Raw genomic sequence first — 25,009 nt, forward strand, 5'->3', positions numbered from 1 at the left:
TGGGCAGTGCACCTCTGCTTGTCTGCTTTGAATGACAGCACAGCTGCAGGAGAGGTGAAGGTTGTCTGGTTTGGTTAGGAATTCCAAGTAAGCTTTTTTATATATATTTTTTTTTTTTAGAACAGGGAGGAGAGGCTGTGTTATGTATGGCTGCACCATTACTCCTCTGCCCCTTGTAGCAGTTGAACGTATGGAAAGATGATTTTGGGGCCATACATAAAATAAAAGTGAATTACACGGATGTTTTTCACCTTGGGGCTCTGAGTGACATCATAAACAACTCTAGCTTCGCTCCATGTGTCTAATAGATGTGAAACATCCCCATAATTCACTGTTACCCGTCAGTAATTGTATATGTTGCAGTTTGAAGTATGCCTCCTAAAGATACTGCACCTATTGGAGGCTAATTAAATGAATATTTTGAGTTGCAGTAATCAGAACACCTCAATTTACATGGCAACGAAGGCACGCACCTCTAAGATGTTATAAGTTCTTAACAACTGAAAAGAACCTGGTCAGAAAACAAGGTTTTGAGCAGTATTTAAAAAATCTTATATTTTTTTGTTAGCAACCTTAACCGTCATGGTTGTATTTTATCTGAGATTAAGACTGATATGGCTGAGATTTCCTCCAACACCTCCTCTGCTTTTACTGCACCATCCTCTGACCTGTGTGGATTGATGCTTTGAAAGTTGATTCAAAGGATGGCTCTTTGGCTGAGGATTAAGGATGTGTAAAACCTTGTACTTACCTGTTGTGCTTAATCTCAAAATGAACGAGAATTAGTGTTGTCACACTATGCCTCACTTCTTGCATCAGTGAAAATGTAGATTCCCCTATGTAAACCTCATACTTCCTATGATGCAGAGAACATGGAAGAACATATGCTTGCGGACCTTGTGTCACTATTTTTTTTGTTGACAGACACTTTGCCTCGAAGGTGGCGAAATGCCCATGGGCAGGGTGGGAAAGGAAGCAGGGGCACAGGGATGCACCCCCATTAAAAACAAAAGGCAAACACCGATGTCAGGAGTGTATTGGTGTGTGCCCCGTGGTGAAATGTCCGCAAATCCTTTCAATTCCACAGGTCCTAAAATTGGAGAACTGATTGAATGTGAAGAGTCCCGCCCTCCATCCTTTCTTGCTTCAGTGGGTGGTACAATCAATCAATCAACTCGGATTTGTAGAGCGCAGCTAATCACCCGTGATGGCATCCAGGTGCTGGGTTATTGCTGAGATCAATCAAAGACCCAGATCTTGATTCCTTTTCTGAATTCAGCGAGAGAGGATGATGTTCGGAGGTGTAGGGGGAGTGATTCCAGGACTTGGTCGCGGCGTACATCAGATATACAAGAGACCCATATGTTTATTATGTAAAGAAGTAGCAGCAGGGCAGCACTTCTTTGTTAATGTAGAGCACTATAAGCAAGTTTAAGCCTAGGTGAGGCAGGCAACAGTGATGAAGGCTCTCTGTAGGTAAAGTATTAAACATAGTAGAGAATAAATATTTTCTTTTCTACTTTATGATGATGAGATGAAAGTTAATGTGGTGACAATCTGGCTGGGCACGGACACAAATTCAGGTTGACGGCCTCCCTTGGTATGTTTTTAGGTCTCTATTCAAAAAAGGAGTTTAAGAGGGAAACTATACCAGGCCACCCTCCACTCAGTCAATAATGCAAAACAAAAGACCTGGTAATATTAGAGCACTTTTTTTTGATTACATGGGATTAATAGGAGGGTAATGTAAACAACTATTACACCATCAACAGTAGTTCTTATCATGAACTATCAAAAAATCCCTTGTGCCATAGAACTTGATATTTAAAAATTCCAAAAAGTGAAAAAACAACCAACCATGTGAAAAATATTCCACCAAAAACAGAAACAGAAAAAGGTGTGAAAAATGAGAAAGCATCTCACGTGCGCAACACCAGGGGAGCTGCTGGCAGATTCTCGCCAGTTTGCTCACGAGTTTCTCATCATCGATGTCTTTCTCATATAAATAATTATGTGAAAAACAGGGAGGTTTGTTTAGGCAGCCCAAAACCAAAAAAAGTTGGACAAAGGAAAGACTCGTGAAGTCTTACAGGTAAAATTAGGTCTGACCCACGTGTATAATTCCAATTATTTTATTCCATTCTGTGAGTCATCCCAAGGTTAAAAACACGGTCATGTTATGTAACCACATTCAAGAATGGCCAACATGTTTCATTGCCTACTCATCTTTGCGGCAAATTCATCAGGGCGTCAAGGAACTGCACTCACTTCCCTGGATTTTGTCTATTTGAAAACGAGAATAACTGCACATATGCAGAAAACATAAAACACACATAAGGTTGGTGAATGCATGAAAGAAACCAATTACACCCCACTTAAAACACTTAGAGACATATATCCTTAAGAAAAGGACAACAGCAAGGTCATCAATGTAGATTACCTAATGAGAGCCACGGGCCCGCATACCAGCTCTCAATTGGTTTAGAGGAGCAGTGCAAGTTACACTCCTTGTTCCAGTAAAAAGCACATCCGTTGCTTATACCTTCATCTGCAGAAACAAATATGAGGAACAAACATGTCTAGTGAGCGAAGGGTAATCCCCCGACCTTGACCTTTATACACACAGACTCATAACACACACTATCAACAGAGAGGGGATAATGTATATTCATTGCCAACCTCTCGCGATACCACCATCTCATTTGAGTTAAGTCAAGGCAGTGTCCACGAGTGCTAATGTAATTCATAAGGTCGCTGGGCACCAGGCATTCGTCAGCATCTTGATGGCGACCTAGTTCACCATGGTCTATACCGACTAACTGTTAACCCTTCGCAATATTCCTCTATCACTCGTTCCAATATTGGATAAAACTCAGCGTTTTCAGCATGGTCTTTTTACATATGGCATATCAGACGGTCAACACAGCATCGCTTTCTAAAGGACCACCAGGGCGGCCATCTTACAGTGGCAAAGCTTATGTGAATCATTGCTACGATAGCTCAGCATATGAAATCAAAAACGCACTCGTACTGGCATATATGTAACATTTATCAAAAGTAACACTGGATGAACAGAATCCCAATTCATTAGAAGGCAGACTGTTCAAATTGTAGAAGTAATTTGTAAGTAAGTAAAAAACATGCACTCGGCACATGGCTTAATTATTTCATACAGGGCTGAAGGTTATCATTCAGAAATTATTGTGCCCATGTAATCGCATGAATCAGCAAGATACAGAGAAACGCTAAACTATCTTAATGTACATACCAGAGGAGTCAAGACATAAAGTACAGCTTTATCAGACACTCTCACTGTCTGGAGATCTTGTTCCATTCAATCTGATCATTTAAGCCAATCTGATCAACCTTTTCTGAGTAAATCCAACGGGCCTCTTTTAATGCAAGTGTATTCTCAATCTGACTCGCATTACCCAGTACTTTTTCTAACACCACCCATTTCACAGCCTTGCAATTGTGTTGGCTATCTTTATAGTGTTGAACCAATGTCGTAGTCAATTTGCCATTCTTAATGGTGCTGAGATGCTCTTGTATCCTCACTTTAATTTTTCTTGTGGTGAGGCCAATATAATGAAGCCCACATGGGCAGGTTAATCTATAAATGATATTGGTCGAGTTGCAATTACTGAACTTGTTCAAATAGCAAGTTCGTCCACTCTGCAACTGTACACTAGTTGTCTTCTCAGTCAGTTCACAGACCGAGCAACCACCACATGGGTAGTGCCCAGGGGGAATGGATGTGCTTGTTACTTGTGATGGGGGCCTCGTATGAACGAGTCTGTCTTTGAGGTTCTGAGCTCTTTTAAAAGCAAAACGGGGTGCAGGCATTTTATACTCGCTAGTAGAGAGCAAAGACCAATGCTTCCTAATAGCCTGGCGAACCCATGTGGTGGTTGCTCTGTCTGTGAACGGCAAATTGACTACGAGATTGGTTCAACACTATAAAGATAGCCAACACAATTGCAAGGCTGTGAAATGGGTGGTGTTAGAAAAAGTACTGGGTAATGCGAGTCAGATTGAGAATACACTCGCATTAAAAGAGGCCCGTTGGATTTACTCAGAAAAGGTTGATCAGATTGGCTTAAATGATCAGATTGAATGGAACAAGATCTCCAGACAGCGAGAGTGTCTGATAAAGCTGTACTTTGTCTTGACTCCTCTGGTATGTACATTAAGATAGTTTAGCGTTTCTCTGTATCTTGCTGATTCATGCGATTACATGGGCACAATAATTTCTGAATGATAACCTTCAGCCCTGTATGAAATAATTAAGCCATGTGCCGAGTGCATGTTTTTTACTTACTTGCAAATTACTTCTACAATTTGAACAGTCTGCCTTCTAATGAATTGGGATTCTGTTCATCCAGTGTTACTTTTGATAAATGTTACATATATGCCAGTACGAGTGCGTTTTTGATTTCATATGCTCAGCTATCGTAGCAATGATTCAAAAGCTATGCCACTGTAAGATGGCCGCCCTGGTGGTCCTTTAGAAAGCGATGCTGTGTTGACCCGGGTGCATTGCCTCGGTTTCGAGGTGTGATCCGGAAGAGCCTGATGCGCGTTGCCGGTTTAAATCTCGGCCGCGTACCCATTCCCGCTGATCCTGGAATGAGTGACGGCGCTGTCCAAGGAACCTTACGGTGAGGGTAGATAAGTCAGGAACAGAGTCTGATATGCCATATGTAAAAAGACCATGCTGAAAACGCTGAGTTTTATCCAATATTGGAACGATTGATAGAGGAATATTGCGAAGGGTTAACAGTTAGTCGGTATAGACCATGGTGAACTAGGTCGCTATCAAGATGCTGACGAATGCCTGGTGCCCAGGGACCTTCTGAATTACATTAGCACTCGTGGACACTGCCTTGACTTAACTTAAATGAGATGGTGGTATCGCGAGAGGTTGGCAATGAATATACATTATCACCTCTCTGTTGATAGTGAGTGTTATGAGTCTGTATGTATAAAGGTCAAGGTCGGGGGATTACCCTTCGCTCACTAGACATGTTTGTTCCTCATATTTGTTTCTGCAGATGAAGGTATAAGCAACGGATGTGCTTTTTACTGGAACAAGGAGTGTAACTTGCACTGCTCCTCTAAACCAGTTGAAAGCTGGTATGCGGGCCAGTGGCTCTCATTAGGTAATCTACATTGATGACCTTGCTGTTGTCCTTTTCTTAAGGATATATGTCTCTAAGTGTTTTAAGTAGGGTGTAATTGGTTTCTTTCATGCATTCACCAACCTTATGTGTGTTTTATGTTTTCTGCATATGTGCAGTTATTCTCGTTTTCAAATAGACAAAATCCAGGGAAGTGATTGCAGTTCCTTGACGCCCTGATGAATTTGCCACAAAGATGAGTAGGCAATGAAACATGTTGGCCATTCTTGAATGTGGTTACATAACATGACCGTGTTTTTAACCTTGGGATGACTCACAGAATGGAATAAAATAATTGGAATTATACACGTGGGTCAGACCTAATTTTACCTGTAAGACTTTCCTTTCTCCAACTTTTTTTGGTTTTGGGCTGCCTAAACAAACCTCCCTGTTTTTCACATAATTATTTATATGAGAAAGACATCGATAATGAGAAACTCGTGAGCAAACTGGCGAGAACCTGCCAGCAGCTCCCCTGGTGTTGCGCACGTGAGATGCTTTCTCATTTTTCACACCTTTTTCTATTTCTGTTTTTGGTGGAATATTTTTCACATGGTTGGTTGTTTTTTCACTTTTTGGAATTTTTAAATATCAAGTTCTATGGCACAAGGGATTTTTTGATAGTTCATGATAAGATCTACTGTTGATGGTGTAATAGTTGTTTACATTACCCTCCTATTAATCCCATGTAATAAAAAAAAAGTGCGCTAATATTACCAGGTCTTTTGTTTTGCATTATGTTTTTAGGTCTCTCCTGGCGTTGCAGCACGCATGCGCGGATCGCTCTGCGAGGTATTCTTGGAATCAATCTCCTTTTAGAAGTCTTGTTTCTGCTCCGCCCCTAATTTTCATTGGTGTGCGTCATTTTGCGTCATGGATTATGCTGAACGGAGTGTCATGATTGTACCGGAGGCTTTTTAGTCCCTCCTGGTTGCAACACTGTCCTCTTTTGGCCCCGCCGACCTGGACTGGATCTTTTACTGGCGACATGACACGTTCAGCGTTGGTTACTGGGCGAGCACTATTTTCTTTCAGCTGCTCAGCAGCCCCATCAGTGGCCGGCTGCGGTGCGTGTGGCTCGCTGGCCGGAGGTGCGCTGTGAGTGTCTGTTCTTGTTTAGGACTTTTGCCCTGGCTTAGGACGGCGCGCGGGTCACAAGACACTTCCGCCACTGTGGAGTGGAGTGGGAGAGCCGGTTTCAGTTTGACACCGAGGCTGCACGGGCAGCGACGGCCCCTTGGGTCCGGAATGTGTAATCCTTATCCCGCACGTAGCAAGGGCCTTCTCCCGTGCTCACACCCTCGCCAGCGTGTGTGAACTCAGGCGGTGACTCAGAGCATGCAGTCATAATGCTGCTGCACGGCAGACTCGGAGTGAGGAGCAGCGTGCGTCCCGACCATGGAGGGGCGCACTGCGGGTCGCGTGCTCGACTGCAGGGAACCGGGGTGCAGATGTACGGCTGCCGCTGAGTGGGGAGCGCGCTTAACTTCCAGCGCCCACATTCGTCCTCGGACTGTTGAGTTTGCATAGAACACAGATCCTATTCAAATGCGGGAACACCAACATGATTGTGACCCGGTACAACACTGCACAAAATTAATATTTCAGAAGGAGCCGAACAAGCGTGTGATGTCCCTTCCATACTACGGAAGTACCGGCTCGGGAGCACAGAAAGCTAGCCCCAAAGTCTGTGTGCACCTGGGTGATTTCCTCTATTCCGGCCGCTGGTTGCCCTGGGACCTCGTCATTCGTTTAGTAAGGACCAATGAGTGTCTGTTGTGTGTTTTTAACCACAATAGCTACCCTGTGATAAGATAAGGCGTATCGGACTATAAAAGTAATTCACAAAACGTGTGGCAGTGACGGTAGGTGACCACTTCATCCTACCGTACTACAAAATGTGCAACACGCTAGACACACCAACCCTTGTATCCCTCCAAATCAATTCTTCTCCCCTTCTTCGCTGCACCTGAAATTTGCAGGAACATATACAAAAATTCTAATTTTCACTTTTCCCCACCACCCCTTACTCCTCTTGCAGCGTCTGCCCATACTCAAATGGCCGCCACTCTCTCACCTTAACTCCCTTCCACTGAGCTACACGAAGCACAGCACCGATGAGCTACAGTCCGAATGTGTTACCCATGAGCGTAAACATGGCCCCTACACAATAAAGTGAAGAAAGTTGTGAGAGGGACTAAAGGCCTGGGACAGTTGTGACGGCGGAAGGATATTATGCACACCTACACAGCTGTTCTTTGAGGGAATTCACAACAAGCATTTGCAATGCAATAGGTCTCGCATTTGGCATTGTAAATGACAATGCCTTTTATTTATGTTTTAAAAACAAAAATAAAAGGCATTGTAATTTGCAATGTCAATAGCGCAAACTCGCGTAAATGCGAGACCTATTGCATTGCAAATGCTTGTTTTGTGTTTTGCATTGTGACGATTTTTCTGGACTCCGATAATGTGCATAATCCTGCCATCTAGTGGTTGGGTCCAGAAGTTTAATCTATAAAACATTTCCTCTGCATTTGGTGGAGGTCAACATAGGGAAAGGGCCGGTAAAGTTGCCCGTAAGCCTCCAGTGTCCTACTGTTTGACCACCATTTTAGATTCTTTTTTGCCACTATTGGGATCGGATGTGTGCGGAGAGCGCTCCCGTGAGGAATTGAAGATTCGTCGATTGGACCCGATCAGTAATCCGCTAGTTACACTTGGCTGAAAGTCCGTCTTTGTGAATACTTCATAGATGGCTAGATGCAGGCATCACGTACATCTATGCATCCTGGAGCGGATGGAACATCAAATTCCTGCTCGCAGACATTCCCACAAGTGACAAAATAAAGGCATTAGTGGGGTTGCCCCTGTAGGAAAAGCAGAGGAGCAGACCATCCAAGTGGCAAAAATTCCCATTTTTTTCTTTTTTCCTGCAAATCCTACCATTAACTCTGCAAACATGTCTACCTCTGAATCCATACAGAAGTTATTTGTTTAGCACTACTAAATAACAAGGGTAAGTGTTCACAAATAAATCTAACTTTTGCAATACTTTGAAACAAGCATTGCAGCTTTAAAAAATGTTGTATAAGAAGTTTCAATAAAACATTTTTACGTTTTTATCAACATGCACCAAAAAGGGTTCTCTGTTTCTTCTGTTTGTACACAAGAAATTTTGTTCACGCTGAATATTGGGACCACATGGGCACTGTTTTCTCATTGGCCACTTCTGTATTTGTTTTTTATGTGCTGTGCTGTGCTAGCATAAAAGTCTTTAATCATTTTCCTGCCTGCAGGTGCAGATATACGAATTGGAGGAACACAAGATTGAAACGTGGAGAGGTGAGAGTTACTGAAAGCTGTGTTTGTGACATATATATTTTTTTAAATATTAAGTATTCATCTGGTAATTTCTGACTATTAATTTTGTAAATCATTACTTCCCCCACACTCTGCTGCACGGGCTGTATGTAGACGCATGAATGAGGTATCAGATAGAGACTACTAGCCGCAGATTCCTTCACGTAGAATTATCCCCAGGCGTGAGACTGAATCTGGAAACTTTTTGCCACAGCATCCCTGCGCGCCGGGGGCGGGCGACACCACGCGACTCCGCCCAGGCGTCGTCCGCATACGTGACGTCAGCGAGGTCACATAAGGACCCCCCCCCGCCCACATCAGTTTTTTTCCTTTTCCGCGTGCAACGCGGTTCCGATCCTTGCTACAGGCCTGTTAGGCCCCTTTTTTCTTCCATTTTTTAGTGGAATGCCTAATGCCTTCGGGCTTTAAGACTTGCACGTCTTGTGGGCATCTTATGTCGGCGACGGACCCTCGCCACATTTGTATGTGGTGTTTGGGAGAAGCCAAAGTCGCGGCGGGAGCGCCGGATAAAATTTCTCTTGGCGCGTCTCTCCAGGTCGACGTCCTCCCCTCGGTCTGCTTCGACAGACGGCTTCAGACTTGGCCGTGTTTGTCGTCCTCGCCTTTCTCCAATGTCACGTGAGCGTCGCTCCCCGGTGGGTAAGTGTCGTAGTTTGACCCTGGGGCCTAGTTTCCGCCCTACCGGGGCGTGGACTCTGTGGGTGATGCGGCCCCGCGTGTCGTCCTATCCACAGTTTCCCGGTGTTGGGGCGTCGAGAGTACAAATGGAGACATACGCGGCGGCTTTGCAGCCTCCCTGGCGTCTCCTCCTTCCCATCCTGGGGCATCGGCGGATCCCTCACTCTGCGCAGGGCCCTCTGCGGCGCTGCCGGTGGCTCCGGCCCCGGTGCAGACTGGTTCGGATCCAGGCTTGGAGGATGTGGTACTGTTGGGGTGTGGCTCCTCTGGGGCACCTCCTTCAGGCCACGGCGTCTCTGTCTCGCGGCAAACTCCCGCAGGGGTCCCTGTGGTGTCGAGGGAGGTCGCCGGGGCTCGGGTCGCATCCCCGAGCCCCTCTCGGTCCTTTGACAGGGGGGTCCTGTCTAAGGCCAAGGTGACGCCGCTACGGCGCCGGCAGCAGCTGGACCTTGCGGAGCCACAGGGGTCGGTGGACACTCCTCGTCCCGCTCCGGGTCGAGGCCGAGGGACGGCCCCTAGTCCCTCTCCGGGCCCCTCTCGTCCCTCCCCACAGGTGGCTGCCTCGTCGGAGGGCGAGTCGGAGGTTGAATCATCCCTGGTACCGCCGCATGGGTTGCCGAGCGATCTTTGCCTCATTCTGGGCCGCGGCTGTCGTAGGGTTTCGTGCCACTCCCCAGGCCCTTCTTGTTCCCCTGCGCAGGTGGCTGCCTTGGCGAAGTTCGGGTCGGCGTCACCCCGGAGCCGCTCCAGCTCTACTCCGGTCCCTGGTGAGGGGTGACTTGGAGGTCCCTTGTCCGACAACGCCGGCTGGTGCCGACGCCCTACCTCAAGCGGCGGATTCTACGGCTTCGCACAGGCGTCGAACTGCGGATTCGTCTTCGGATGCTTCTATTTCTCCGAAGGCATGCATATTGGTGTCGTCCTTCCCGGAGAATGGTCGCCGTGTGGTGTCTTTTTCACCGGCATCAAAGGGCGGTTCCCCGCCCTTCCTGGGGCAGAGGTGTTCGTCGGAAGAGTATGGCCCTTGCCCGCCCCGCTTGGCCTCGGGGACGGCCACCATAGTTTGCAGCCGTCGCCCACGGAGGAGCTGATTTCTCCACCTCAGGGCCCTACGGAGGCGGGTGCGGCCTTCGCTCACGCGGTGTCCACGGCTGTGGGCATCCTACGCATGGGTGATCTGGTGGCTCACTTTCCGGCAGACCATCTATTGGAGGTCCTCCACCAGGGCTCTGGTGGGAGGGAAATCTTACTTCCCTTTGAAGGTTCGCTCCTCTCTTCCCTGACGGGGGCTTGGAAGCATCCTGCCTCAGGGGACCCCGTGCCCCAGCATCTTCTGCACCGGCACCTCCCGGCGCCGCGTGACCCGGCGTGTCTTTCCCTTCATCCCTCAGCCCCCTTTTGCGGACTGCCTTTCCCTCCCTGCCGCCGCTGTTGACTCCCCTGTCCCGAGAGGCCCGCTGGCTGGACTCTTGGGGACGCAACATGTTCGCCTCGACCAGCGCGGCCCTGCGGCCCCTTAACACCTTATGTGTGCTGGCTAGGGCCTCCTCCTGTTTGTGGGACTCGGCTGAGTCTCTGGGATCTGCAACGTCCCAGGAGTCTGGCCTGGTGGACTTAACGGCATCATGCATTGGATGGCCGGGAGCTTGCGGCGTCTATTCTCCGCTCCGCTCTGGACATCTCGGAGGTGCTGGGCCGGACCATGGCTTCCTCAGGCGCTCCCCGTCACCATGCTTGGCTTCGAGACAGAGTATTCCCTGAGAATATTTGGGAGCGACTCATCGACCTTCCATGTGATGGCAGCCTGTTCCATGCCCTGGCCGACACCGCCATCCAAAGGCTCTTGGTGGGGCTCCGTCCTCCTCCGCCTTATCCTCCTCCTCCTCCTCCATCCCCTCCTCAGTGACTTCTGAGTTGGGTTGATTCTGGGCCTTCTTAGTCCGACTGTTCTGAATGTGCAGTGTGTTTTCTAGCCGTTACGTTCTTCCTTGGGACTTTGGCATTGTTAACAGGATGTAGATAAGCGCACTATCCTAAGTTGAACGTTTTGTTGGGTTGTAGCGTGCTGCTGGGGTATCACTCTCTGGTCTGGAGTGTCAAGATAAATGTAGCCAGTGTCTCCTGAGGGTAGGGGACGTCCCCCTGCGCACAGCAAGGACCCCAGAAGGGGTTGAAAGAGTTAAATGGTCAGTATTCATGAGTTTGAAAAAAATAATCGGAAACTCTGTTTGAATTTGGTTGTTGTTGTTTAGTTAATCATATCACAGTAAGGATTTATCCATACATGTTCAAACATATTAATCCATTATGAATTTTGCCCAATGCATTTCGGTCCAATAAGGACCTTCATCAGGGAACATATCTACAAGGAATGTATTAAGCAAAAGAATCGGGAAGTAACCCAATATAATAATGAACAATACAAAGAATAGTGCACGTGTTACTCTTAAATACAGATCGTAACTAAAATGCACGTCCAGACTGGAAAGCCAAGGTAAAGAAGTGTAACCCAAAAATATAATACGTTCGTAAGCAAGTCAGACCAAAGTGGTCAGTCAATATACAACTGCTGTAGGTATTTGTCCAACAGTTTGCCGATAGGTTTATGGAGGCTTCCTCTGGTAGAGACGATGGGCCGGAATGGAGGCTTGTCAATGTTTGTGTATTTTTGGAAGCATGTATAGGGAGGGTGATCGAGGATGACTTTTCAACAAGAATTTGTAGACTTTCTCGGGGATCACACCATCATCAAGTGCTTTCAATAAAATTTCTTGGAGAGTAGACAAAAATTGTTCGGTGGGATTGTGAGTTAGCTTCATATATATCTCAGTATCAGATATGTGATTTTGTACCTGTTGCATGTAAAACTCAGTGTCCATAATAACTAATGCTCCTCCCTTGTCTGCATTTAGACAAGTTATGGTGGGGTTGTTGGCAATTCTGTTAAGGATATTCAACTCTTTGACAGAAAGGTTCCGATGTTTGGATTTCTTGGTGAAATTTAAACACTAAGTCCTGTCTGACCAATGTTTTAAAAGTATCAAGACTTTTGTGGCTTACAGGAGCCATGAAGTTGCTAGGTGGTTTCAGTCCTTTTAGAATGTCAGTTTCATTGGATTCATGAGTTTGAACAATGTTAGATGTAGGTATGTCCCCTGATGAAGGTCCTTATTGGACCGAAATGCATTGAGCAAAATTCATAATGGATTGATATGTTTGAACATGTATGGATAAATCCTTACTGTGATATGATTAACTAAACATCAACAACCGAATTCAAACAGAGTTTCCGATTATTTTTTTCAAACTCATGAATACTGACCATTGAACTCTTTCAACCCCTTCTGGGGTCCTTGCTGTGCGCAGGGGGGCGTCCCCTACCCTCAGGAGACGCTTGCTACATTTATCTTGACACTCCAGACCAGAGAGTGATACCCCAGCAGCACGCTACAACCCAACAAAACGTTCAACATAGGATAGTGCGCTTATCTACATCCTGTTTTCATTGTTTTACTTTCTGCTCCAGATAAGCAGCACACCACACACCATTCAAAATGGCTTATGATGACATCTCAAACATGACTGCGGACGAGCGGACACTTTCGCTTTTGCTGATGATGACGTTTCCAAAATGTATGCATTGATACAGGAAGAAACCTCACCTTTACTAAGCACAAAGAACAAAGAAAGCAATATTAGAGAACTACTATACTTATCAAGGCGAGAAATTAATCTAAGATTACACGCTTCCACTCTCATCAAATATCACCGTGCACAGAGAATTCCCCGAGGGTTGCGGATTGCTTTGAAACCTCTCCTCTGTAGAAACAGTCCTAAATTCGTTGAAAGATGGTATGCCATTCTAAACAAATGCTCCTTAGACCTTATCTCGTTAATCATTGAAGAACTTTCTAGAGTGTTGGAAGATCTTTCTAAAGACATTTTAACCATCAAAACTGAACTTACCAACATGATGGATTCTGATGATTTTACCAAGATGTTGGAAAACATCAACACACAATTGGACAAATACACCCTTGAAATCAATGAGAGAAAGATTTGCAAATATAAACGCAACACAATTGATTACAAATTAGGAGAGGTGTACACATGGGCTGAAGTCTATGCAAGACGAAGACAAAATCGACCTCCAAACCACAACACTGAAACTGACACCTTCTTGTCTGGAAGTGAGACCAGACCCAGACCACCTGATCAATCTACAATGAGACAGCCCCCACCAATTATTCACTTGGATACACCAACTCCCGGTGTTTCTTTTTTAGAAGACACCGGGGACAAAGACGACCCCGGAGGAGTCAAAGAAAAAGACAAAGAACAACCGGAACTGAAGGCTCTTCCAACAACTGGCAAACGTCAGAGAGGGGGCAAGAGACCCTAGATGAAAACAACCTTGTAATCAACATCTCCTCTCACACATTGAACCCTATGGAAATCAAAACCTTACAAAAGGGAACATCATTTGTACCTACTTGTCACACCAACGCCTTGGAACTAGAAATCAGCTTTTACAGATTTATGCGCAACTTAAGTCTTCGCAACTTCTTTGATAACATTGTTCAAACTCATGAATCCAATGAAACTGACATTCTAAAAGGACTGAAACCACCTAGCACCATCATGGCTCCTGTAAGCCACAAAAGTCTTGATACTTTTGAAATATTGGTCAGACAGGACTTAGTCTTTAAATTTCACCAAGAAATCCAAACATCGGAACCTTTCTGTCAGAGTTGAATATCCTTAACAGAATTGCCAACAACCCCACCATAACTTGTCAAAATGCAGACAAGGAAGGAGCATTAGTTATTATGGACACTGAGTTTTACATGCAACAGGTACAAAATCACATATCTGATACTGAGATGTATATGAAGCTAACACAATTCCACCGAACAATTTTTGTCTACTCTCCAAGAAATTTTATTGAAAGCTCTTGATGATGGGGTGATCCCCGAGAAAGTCTACAAATTCTTGTTGAAAAGCCATCCTCTATCACCCACCCTATACATGCTTCCAAAAATACACAAAAATATTGACAAACCTCCATTCCGGCCCATCGTCTCTACCAGAGGAAGCCTCCATGAACCTATCGGCAAACTGTTGGACAAATACCTACAACCTTTTGTCTTGAGTATGAGTACTTACGTAAAAGACACCACGGATTTTATTAACAAAATCAACACCATCACTTTCGATGACAACAACGAATATTGGCTATGCACTGTCGATGTGACAACTTTGTACACTTCCATTCCACATGATTTGGGTATCTCTGCTATCAAACATACTCTTTTACATTCTGATTTGGACCCTCAAGGTACATCGATGGGCAATTGTGCCGCACCGGCATATGCTAACATTTTCATGGAAAAATTTGAAACGGAGAACATATTATGCGCTGACATATGGAAAGAACACACTATTATATTTCTCAGATACATCGACGACATCTTTTTCATTTGGAAAGGCCCACGTCCTGAACTCATGTTAGCACTGAGCTCCTTGAACACCATCAACGAAAGGATACAATTTACTTTTGAGGTTCGAGATCACACATCGACATTTCTTGATGTTAGGATCAGTCGCACCAACAACAGACTTGAAACCACCATGCATTGTAAAAAAACTGATCGTAACAAGCTTTTACACTACAACAGCTTTCACCAACCCGCCCTGAAAAATCACTTGCCTTACTCACAATTACTCCGTGTGAAACGGATCGTATCACAACCTGACATTTGCTCTCAACAAATAGAAACGATGATTAAAAAATTTTCTCGAAGAGGTTGCCCACAACAGATTTTAATTCAAGCCAAACAACGTTGTTCAATGATTACTCGCACTCAGCTTCTAACCAAAACGGTCAAATCTGTCAGCCAACGAACAGTCGTGGTGTCAAAATTTTCTACTATGAGTAATCGCTATAGAAAAATCATCTTACGACATTGGCCAATCTTGGCCGTAGAACTGGATTTTAAGGGCTTATTCGTTGATAAACCTATCTTCGCATACTAAAGAGGTAAAAATCTGAAAGAAATCCTTACTAAACCAACTAACACATCTATACCCATCAAGTATAAGGGAACAAGACCTTGCTACAATTGTACTAATTGCAACAACGTGATCACTGGATCCTATATCAATCATCCCATGAAAGGCAATAAAATTAACCTCAAAGTTAATGCCACTTGCAACACCACCAATGTGTTTTACCTCTTGAAATGCCCTTGTGGGTCTGTCTATGTTGGCAAAACGGAAAGAAAAGTCAAGACTAGAATTCTTGAACATAAGAGCAACATCCGCACCAACAACGTAAAATCAGTAATAGCCACACATTTCACTGAATTTTATCACAACGTCAGTCAACTCAAATTCATGGTCCTGGAGACTGTCGAACCTATAGAAGGAAGAGACGTTCACAATCTGCTCCTCCAAAGGGAAAATTATTGGATTAAGCTGTTGAATTCCATGAAACCGCACGGACTCAATGATCGCATGGAGTTTTCGTGTTATCTGTGACTTCGTCTTGTTTACTAATCTCATGTTTCTTTGTGTCTACCCAGTGTTCTGTCTCACTTCATCCATCTATTTTCCTTTTCATAACCTTTTAGCCTCATGTTCACCCTTTGCTGATTCATCTTATTTTACCCTTTCTCCTTAAAACCATTTTCATTATTCTTTTTATTTCTACCTACTTTTTATCGTTTTCACATATTTTTCATTCAACCCATCTTTCTCGCAACTTTTTTTCCTATATTTTTTATCCGTACTTTTTACTTCGTTATTTTCTAACCGCTTTTCATACCTATTTATTTACTCACCACTTTTCATTACACTTTAGACATTACAATATGGCGCCCACTCTATTTGATACTAGTCTGTTTTCTATTTTCACCTGTCACGCTACCAATACATAACCGCGTAACCCGCTTTGCGGGTTACTATCGTCAATCACGAGAAACTCGGGTTAACCGTGGGAACACGCCGTTTTCCGTAAGTTATACCATCCGACCATTTTTTCACCCGTTTTTAACGGTTACTGCACCTCCATTAATACACTACACGGGGTGAACGTCTTGATTTGAATTATCGCTCCGCTTTGCGAGTTTGTCGGGTTCACCATTAGAACATCACTTCGGTTTTTAGTTACACGATGATCAACACATTAAGCACCAACTGCTCTTTATCGGCGGTATCGTGTCTTTTCAGCACTTCTACCATGAATGCATTATTTTTCACTCACTAGAGGCCATTTCTTAAAATACTCGCCACTGTTTATGGGCTTATCACCACTTTTTTTGGCATGGTTATGTTCTTTGTCAATTCTCTATGCATACTAGCAGTTGTATATCGACTGACCACTTTGGTCTGACTTGCTTACGAACGCATTATATTTTTGGGTTACACTTCTTTACCTTGGCTTTCCAGTCAGGACGTGCATTTTAGTTACGATCTGTATTTAAGAGTAACATGTACACTATTCTTTGTATTGCTCATTATTATATCGGGTTACTTCCTGATTATTTTGCTTTATACTTACCTTGTAGATATGTCCCCTGATGAAGGTCCTTATTGGACCGAAATGCATTGGGCAAAATTCATAATGGATTGATATGTTTGAACATGTATGGATAAATCCTTACTGTGATATGATTAACTAAACATCAACAACCGAATTCAAACAGAGTTTCCGATTATTTTTTTCAAACTCATGAATACTGACCATTGAACTCTTCCAACCCCTTCTGGGGTTCTTGCTGGGCGCAGGGTGATGTCCCCTACCCTCAGGAGACGCTTGCTACTTTGGCATTGTTTCCCGCTGGACGGCCCTTGTTTTGCTTCTGCAGGAGTTGTTGCGCAGACTTGGCTCTGAGATTGGGTCTTCTGCTTTGTTTGGGCTGCTTGTCAAGCCCTCAGCGGTGTTCGTTTCTTTCCCCGTGGCTCTTTTGTATTTTGCTTTGTGGCAGAAGTTCTTCCAAAGAGGGTTCCCATATCTTGGGACTTAACGTACCCTATGTGGGGTAGTGGTGGCTGTCATATGGCTTGCGCTCTGCTAGAGGGTTCTGATCGCCTTCGGGTGCCTGTTCTCCATGGCGTTTAGGTAGGTTGCTTTTGCTTCCTGAGGTCGTGTGCTCGGCCACTCGTAGTGGTGGCCCGGGCATCTCCTTCTCTCCCTTCTCCTGTCCTGAGGTCTGGGATGATCCTGTGTTCTCCCTTGCTAGGCGTCGCCTACTCGGCCTTCCTGGGGCCTCGGGCTGTTCTTCTTGCTTTTGGCTTTGACTGCCGGCGCTTTTCTGGCTGGCAGGCTGCTTTGCATCTGGAGTGGGTTTGCCTTCTTTTCCCTAGTTTCCTTGGGTCCTTTAGGCTTCTTCTTCTTCCGCTTTCCTGTCTTGGCATTGGGCGGAAGCTATGTTGTCTTGTGAGGAGAGTGGGGTGCTTCGGCCTCTGTCCTTGCCCTTGGTTCCTCTGCTGTGAGTGTACGGGCCTCTTCAGCCTTCTTTCCCTCCTACATCCCCTTGGGGTGGGTGGGGTTCTGCTTGTGGGGGTTCCCTTGGCTTGGCAGGGGTGAGGTTCTTCATGGTCCACGGCTCTGGTCCCCTGTGGGGCCCTCTGTTCTGCATTGGCTGGTGGGGTCCTTTCGCAGACCCTCCTTACCAGGGGAAATTGCTAGGGTATCTATTCTACGTGAAGGAATCTGCAGCTAGTAGTCTCTATCAGATGTACGAGTTACTTACCTTCTGTAACGATGTATCTGGTAGAGACGATTCTAGCCGCAGATTCCTTCACGGCCCGCCCATCCGCCCCTATTCTGCGAGGACTCTTGGGTTGGTCTTCGTTACTCGCCTCCAGGTGGGGGGCGCTGTCTCCTGTGAGTGCCTTCCTTGTTCTTGCGGGTGACTAAGTCTGGGGGCGGTTTATTCCTCCTTTGGTCCTTGGAGGATGGGGTTCCGGTGCTCCGGTGCGCTGCTGTTCTGGCTACTCCAGGTTTTGGGGGGATTGCTTTCTATCCCTGTCCTTCCTCCCCCCTCCCATTGTTACCCCCTGATTAAGGGTCATCTGGCCTTGTCTTGCCCTTCTGGGTGGTTGCCCTCTAGATTGGGGTGGCTTGGAGGTTTGTTGTCCCTGTCTGTCTTGGGACTGGTCCCATTCATTGCTCAGGATGGGTGGGGAGGGCTTCCTACTTGTGCCATGACATTTACGCCTGTTTTTGCCTCTGGGGCACAGGGATGGGAGGTTGTTTATGTGCTGGCAGGGTGACTGGGCAGGTTTCTGCTTGTTCTTCTTTCTTCTTTCCCTGCCCTTGGGTTCTGCGGTGTTGGCACTACTCTGGTGGTGTTGTTAGTCACTGTTTCTTTCCAATTTTTCTGCTCTTCGCACACTGTTCCCATGCTTCCACAGTTTTTTATCTGGTGGTTCCGTGTTGTGGTGCCGAAAAGTTCTCAGAAGAAAACTGATGTGGGCACGCCGGGGCGGGTCTTATGTGAGCTCGCTGATGTCACATATGACACCTGGGCGGAGTCGCGTGGTGTCGCCCCGCCCCCGGCACGCAGGGATGCTGTGGCAAAAAGTTTCCGGATCCAGTCTCACACCTGGGGATAATTCTACGTGAAAGAATCTGCGGCTAGAATCGTCTCTACTAGATACATCATTACCGAAGGTAAGTAACTCGGACGTTATTACAGCAAAAGGCATTTGTACACTGGTTTAAGTAGCCTGACCTACAGGAGGCCATGACTCGACAAAGCATTGTCAAGCACGGTACAGCGTTATTAGGGTGCATTTTAGGCCAGTGGAGGTCTTAGCTCGTCGTTTGACCGATTTGATGACATAGGGAAGCCCTGCTCCCTTAACCTTTTGGAATGGGCTTGTTGAGTAAAACCATTTTTTTCTATTGGGTTCAATCTTTAAAGAGCAAATTGAGCTGGTTCTTTTTTGATGGTAGCTGTTTTGGGCAAACTTGCAAACCTACTTTATGCCTGCGAATGAGAGAAAAAGTAGACCCCCTTGGATTCTTTCCACTTGTAACTAATGAGCGATCAGTGTTGACAAGCATGTGCTGATGGTCACAGGTGGCCTTCAGAAATTGTAGGAGGACTTCCACTAAACAGGTGCTCGAGACACTTCTAACTTCAGAAAGACGGGCAGGTGCTAGGCAGTTGGCAGGATCAGGGTCCGTGCCCACGCTACAACAGGAGGAGCTGAAGTCACTCGCATATTCAAGCCCGACCCCCCATAGCCCACATCATAATCTAGTTTTAGAGGTCCATAGTGGCGGAGGGGGTTAATTGAATACATAATCCTTGTGCCTATCAAGCAGGAATGATATCTTTTCTAAATAAAAGGGACTCCTTAAGGAGTCGTTCCACTGAGAGAGACTTCAATAATAGACCCGTGTCGGTGTCCGAGGACTCCAGCCACTGCTTCAATTAAAGACGTTAAAAAAACAACGTAAATGTAGCATAGAGGTTTTGAGATCACATTCAATTAGAGAGTTTATAATGATACAGTGTTTTCAATACTGAATCATGTGCATCTCCTCATAGGGTCACAGTTATAGCACGGACACTGATATGAGGCCACAGTGACATTGGTAAGAGCCCTAATAGTTGTATCCTTAGTCGATCAGGAATCCGGGAGTAGTTGCACAGGGCCTAGAACTAGTATGCTTATTCATGCCCCGTTCAGTTTGCGGCCTTATTTCCCGGTGGCATCGAGGGCGAGGGATACCCCTCAGAACAATGATCCCCGTGCAAGGTAATGAGACGCCACAGGAGGAGGCTTTTTAAAAGACAAATTGGTACGAGAATTTAGTCCGCAGACAATTTAGGAGTACTGTGTCTGATGCATGAGTCCCCAGAGTGTGTGTCTAGGTTTGGGTGGGTTATTTTCAATTCTTTTTAGGGGTGCTGGGGTCTGAGCCATCATGGGAAAGCCACAGCCCATTGTGAGCAGTGCCATTACAAAGTAGAAGCAAGAGGGTCTGTTTGCTTCAGGCCCCACACTTCTACTCCAAGATGAATTTAATATCACAAACTCCGCCTCCGCCTCCTTTTGTGATATATTCAAAACGAGGCAGACAGAAGCAGCCCCAACGAGGCAGAGCCATGTGCTAAAGTAACCTCCAAAGGTACATTGGATTTCCGGCAGCAGGATCATCTCATTCAGAATAGAAACCGAAAGAGGCCCCACAGATCTCTTCTGACAAGGCTGAATGGGCATCCTAAAAGGCCCTCTTGTTACGGCAGGAGGCCTGTTGTATCATTTGACATCCTGCGTGAATGCTGAACTCCCTCCTGCCCTCAGTGTACACATTTGGGATCAAGCTGGCTTGTTCGCATTAAGGGGCTGGGTGTTCGCCTTACATTGGTTTGACTACACTTTTTACAGACCCAGTTGGCTTTTTATGGGGATCTTGGGCCCTATGAGGGAGAGGCAGAAGTGTGCAGGTTATGAGAGATTTTTGGGGAATCTTTTTTTCCACATATTTTGGGCTTGCCTAGTCTTTAAATACACATGTAGATTATATTTGAAGAACCCATGATGGCTAGGTTTAATTTTCTTAAATGAAGAGATGCCATGAACACTTGTTTGAAGGGGGTGGTTGGCTGCTGGTGGGTGTAGCAGCGATGTTTCTGGATACAGGCATGTATATATCTATATGTGGCTGTTTAAGATGCGCAGTGAGACTTGAGCTAACGGGTAATGCGCCCTTTACTATACTATTTTAATAACTATTTTTATGGCAACCGTAGTCAGTAACTTTTTTTGGTAGTGTCTGAAATAATTATGACCGAAGAGTTACGCTTTATGTATATGATTTTATTTTATTGCATTTATTTTGAACTTTCTCTGACTTCTGGTCAGTGATGTTGCTAATCCTTTCCACATATCGTCTTTTACTGTATTTCACCTGCTCGTTGGGTACTTTCTCCCTAGTGTGTCCTATCGGTTCCCAGATTTTATACTGCACGGGGATTGTTACTTAAAAGCAAATTCACGTTCAAGGAAGAGGTGAATTGAAAAGTATTTTCTAAATTTGGAACCAGCAATCATATTGGCTTTTTGTTTTTAAACTTCATTTTTTTCGAAGATTTGCGATTTGTTTTATGCCAACCTAAAATCAGTACCTCCAAATTTGCACAGCTACAGATACTCGTGTGCCTTGTGTTTGCGAAATAGAAACATTGATTATGGGGTACCCACATTGCTTCGAAAAGACCTATAACCTTCCATAGTAAAGGAATTCGTTACAAAGATATTCTTCGAGCTAACACTGACCTCCAGTGTTCATTTTGTGAATTGCTTCTCTGTTATTGTACATTTGGCAGCCACGTGTTAGAGCAGGAAGTCTGAAAATTGTAGTCTGCACACAGTGTAAGACAGAGGCGCAACTAGAGCCAAATTTCGGTGGGAGGGGACGGGTCTACGAACAATTTCAAGGGGTGGGTGGTGACTCTTCCAGCAATATGCAGAGTGGAGATGCAGGGGCTCTAAGAAGGGGTAAAAAGCAACAAAGCCTCGTTAACACGTTAATGGTCTTTTAAAGACCTGCGGCTGTGTGTGTGCCCGAGAAGCTGTTTCAGCCCGGGCTGACACTCACGAATGGGGGGAGGGGGGTGGGGGTTGCGATGAAGCCTGGTCTAAGAAGTACAATAAGAGCCATGATTTAAAGTATCAGAAAAGCGTCCCCGCCTAGCTGGAAATGAACAGTGGTGGCTTATTTCTGCAGGCGTTTTTACTAGAATGAGTCCTTCCTGGACGAGATCTAAATAGTCAATGCCCTGGTGAATCGCTTAAAAATAAATGCCCTTTTATACCCAGTGGGTCAGAAGGGTTACCCGTGAGATAGTACTGTCATGTTAACAATGCTGCTATAGCGAATCTTCTTGAAACGTCACAAGCATATTTTCTTTAATAATTTTTTTATTGTAATTTGCACATTTAGAAGTTGTGAATAAACAAGCCTTTTTTCTTTTTAAATCGGCAGAACTGTATTTGCAGGAAACATTTAAGCCTTTAGTGAACATATCTCCGGATGCAAGGTAAGATCACAGCATTTGTTGTTTTTAAAATAATTTCAGCTCTTTTCCCCACGGTTGGTTTATTGCTTGCAGTACATAGAGATCACTGCACAGAGAAGGGGACGAACATCAACCTGTGTATGTGGGGACTTGCATCATGGAATCAACGGATCTTGGATACTAATTTGACTTCCTCACTTGACCAGATTGTGTAGTCGTTCTTTGCTAAATCATTTGAGCTCCTTGTACCTTGATTCCCTCTGTCCCAAAGTTGGCAACCCTTATAGACCATATGGTGTACTCTTATGCCATCTATGTATCTGTGAGGACCATATTTTGCTGGCTACAAGCACCACCCTCTCTTTAGAGCCTCACTCTTATTTTACATAATGGCTGCTGCTGTAATTAGAGGTATGGCGACCCCCTTTATGGGGGTAGGTGGCCCGGGCACTCTAGTGTACTATTCTCTACCATAAGACATACAGTCCTCACAGTGTATGTTAATAATAATGGCTCGGCTCTTGCATTCATGGTCGCCATCACTATTAGACTCTGGAGAAGCTTAAATCATAATCATGGACATATATCACTGGTCCTTCACATATTGCACTCGGGAGACTATATAGTCTTACTCCTGCATCACAGCGGCAACAATTGTTTCAAATAAATTTTAATCATCTAATAGGAATACATATTATTATAGCCCAGTATGATATAGGTTGCAATACATTTGAATATCGAGGGAATGTAAATTTTTCTAGCTGTCGTAAAAAAAGATTGTGAATCTGTTAAGTGTACTGAAACAAAAATGATGCGTTATCTCTCTTTACTACTACCATATACCAGCCAACATTAAACAATATACACTACTATACTTATGAAGCCGTGCCCAAAAACTGCAACACATATAGCAACAATCAATGAACTACAATCTAGACCCTCAGTGTCCTGTTGCCGGCTGTTCTCATCCTGTTTTTAGGTCTCGCGAGCCAAAGGCTCGAAGAGACATTTTATATATGGGCTTCTCAAAGTGCTGCCGTGGCCTAAAGCTACAGTGCACGTGAACGTGCACGCGCGCAGCGCCATGTGTCTTTCCTCCGTAGCGATCAATCACGATCACTTTCACTTTCGCGGGCTCCTCTGTTCCCCTTCCCGTCAGCTGCGGCCGCACCACTGTGCCCGCCCCCACTCCCCTTCCCTCCTCGTCAACTTCAGTGCGCGCTTGTTATACAATGCAGCCCACTCCCCCTCCCTCCTCGTCAACTTCAGTGCGCGCTTGTTGAATTTATAGCCAGTTTTCCTTGGTTCAAACCCCAACCAACATTTCTCTGTGTTTCTGCCGCTGTCCCCATAACCCCCCACCCTCTGGCCTCTGCGCTTGCACACACGCCCCCCCCCATCTTTTTGATTTATTTACCATTGCTTTTTTTGTCTACCTCGACCTCCCTGCAACACGCAGACAACTCCAGTCCGGGCACCACACTCAGCGATTAATCTGCATTTATTAATTGAAACAAGAGTTTCCCTGGCTCAGCTCAGCGCCCGGCTTTAACTCAATCCCTCACATGCCTTATTGCTGCTTCATCTCGCTCCCCCACCCTTTCGTCTCGCTTTTAAGGCCCCTTTCCAAACCAGTCCATGCCTGTTGTTTGGGACAAGAGGAGTACGTAGGTGCACATACCGTGTTCAGTGAGTAATCTGCATTTTTAATGGAATGCCTGTGTTGCTTTTTTTAAACCTCAAACAATAGTTCTCTGCGTTTCTGCCCCTCCATCCCCACAAGCCTCCCACCCTCCGTACTTGCATACGCACCCACCCACAGCACACAAACATCTCCGGGAGTAACCTGAGTAATTTTGTATGCGATCCTGTTTTCAAAGGCTCCGGTCTCGGTGCCGCACCCAGCAAGTAATATGCATTTATAATATATTGCCTGTGTTGCTTCTTTCAAACCCTAACCAACACTTCTCCATGTTTCCGCCCCCCCTGGCCACAAGCCCTCCCCACCTTCCATGCTTGTCTAGCAGCAAAGGGGTTAATTTCAGACGGGAATCAATCGTATGCAAAGTTCGTAAGTGCAGCCCAAAAGAAAGCAGCAGTGCAACCGAACTGCTACACCATGTTTACGAGTCTGACGTGATCGAGTGTCTTTATGATAGCCCTGCAATGTTTCCTAAGTCAAGGCGTAACTAGCTCTTCAGTCCAGTTGTTTTAATTTGCATTCTGGGACTTGCAGCTTTTTTCATAAACCAAAGCTAAATGTTACAGAATGCAAGGAAAAGCATGCCTGAGGTTGCTATTGACGTAAGTGGAGGACCCGGGAAACTTCCTACAAACATGAAAGCTTTTGCCTTCTTGTACCACCCAAAATAATATACTGCATGGCTAACAAGCATTTACAATGCAATGGTCTCGGCATTGTTAAAGTTAGAGCTATTGGCATTGCTCATGACATTATTTTTGTTTTTAAAACATCTGTCTCTCTCACCAAAATAAGTCTTTTTTTTGTGAGAGAGAGAGAGATGTTTTTAAAACAAAAATAATGTCATGAGCAATGCCAATAGCTCTAACTTTAACAATGCCGAGACCATTGCATTGTAAATGCTTGTGTTTCTTTTCATGAAGGTTGTCCAGTTACTTTAGTCCATAATCCTTATGTCTCCACAGATCCAACTATGACTGCTACTGTTCCATTCCCATGAATAAAAAACACATGACCCGAGT

General features: G+C 45.2%; 1 protein-coding gene across 3 annotated transcripts in view; it reads left to right on the forward strand.

Moving 5' to 3' along the window:
- PRKAG2 (protein kinase AMP-activated non-catalytic subunit gamma 2) overlaps positions 1 to 25,009 on the forward strand; it is a 679,831-nt gene that overhangs the window by 584,290 nt on the left and 70,532 nt on the right. For all 3 annotated transcript variants that reach the window (XM_085632017.1, XM_085632015.1, XM_085632016.1), the window contains exons 7-8: positions 8,480 to 8,525; positions 22,252 to 22,306. In XM_085632017.1, the coding sequence (XP_085488143.1) occupies positions 8,480 to 8,525; positions 22,252 to 22,306 (101 nt within the window). The remainder of the gene's footprint in view (positions 1 to 8,479; positions 8,526 to 22,251; positions 22,307 to 25,009) is intronic.

Source organism: Triturus cristatus, chromosome 10 (assembly GCF_964204655.1).
Source record: "Triturus cristatus chromosome 10, aTriCri1.1, whole genome shotgun sequence".
NCBI classification, from domain to species: domain Eukaryota; kingdom Metazoa; phylum Chordata; class Amphibia; order Caudata; family Salamandridae; genus Triturus; species Triturus cristatus.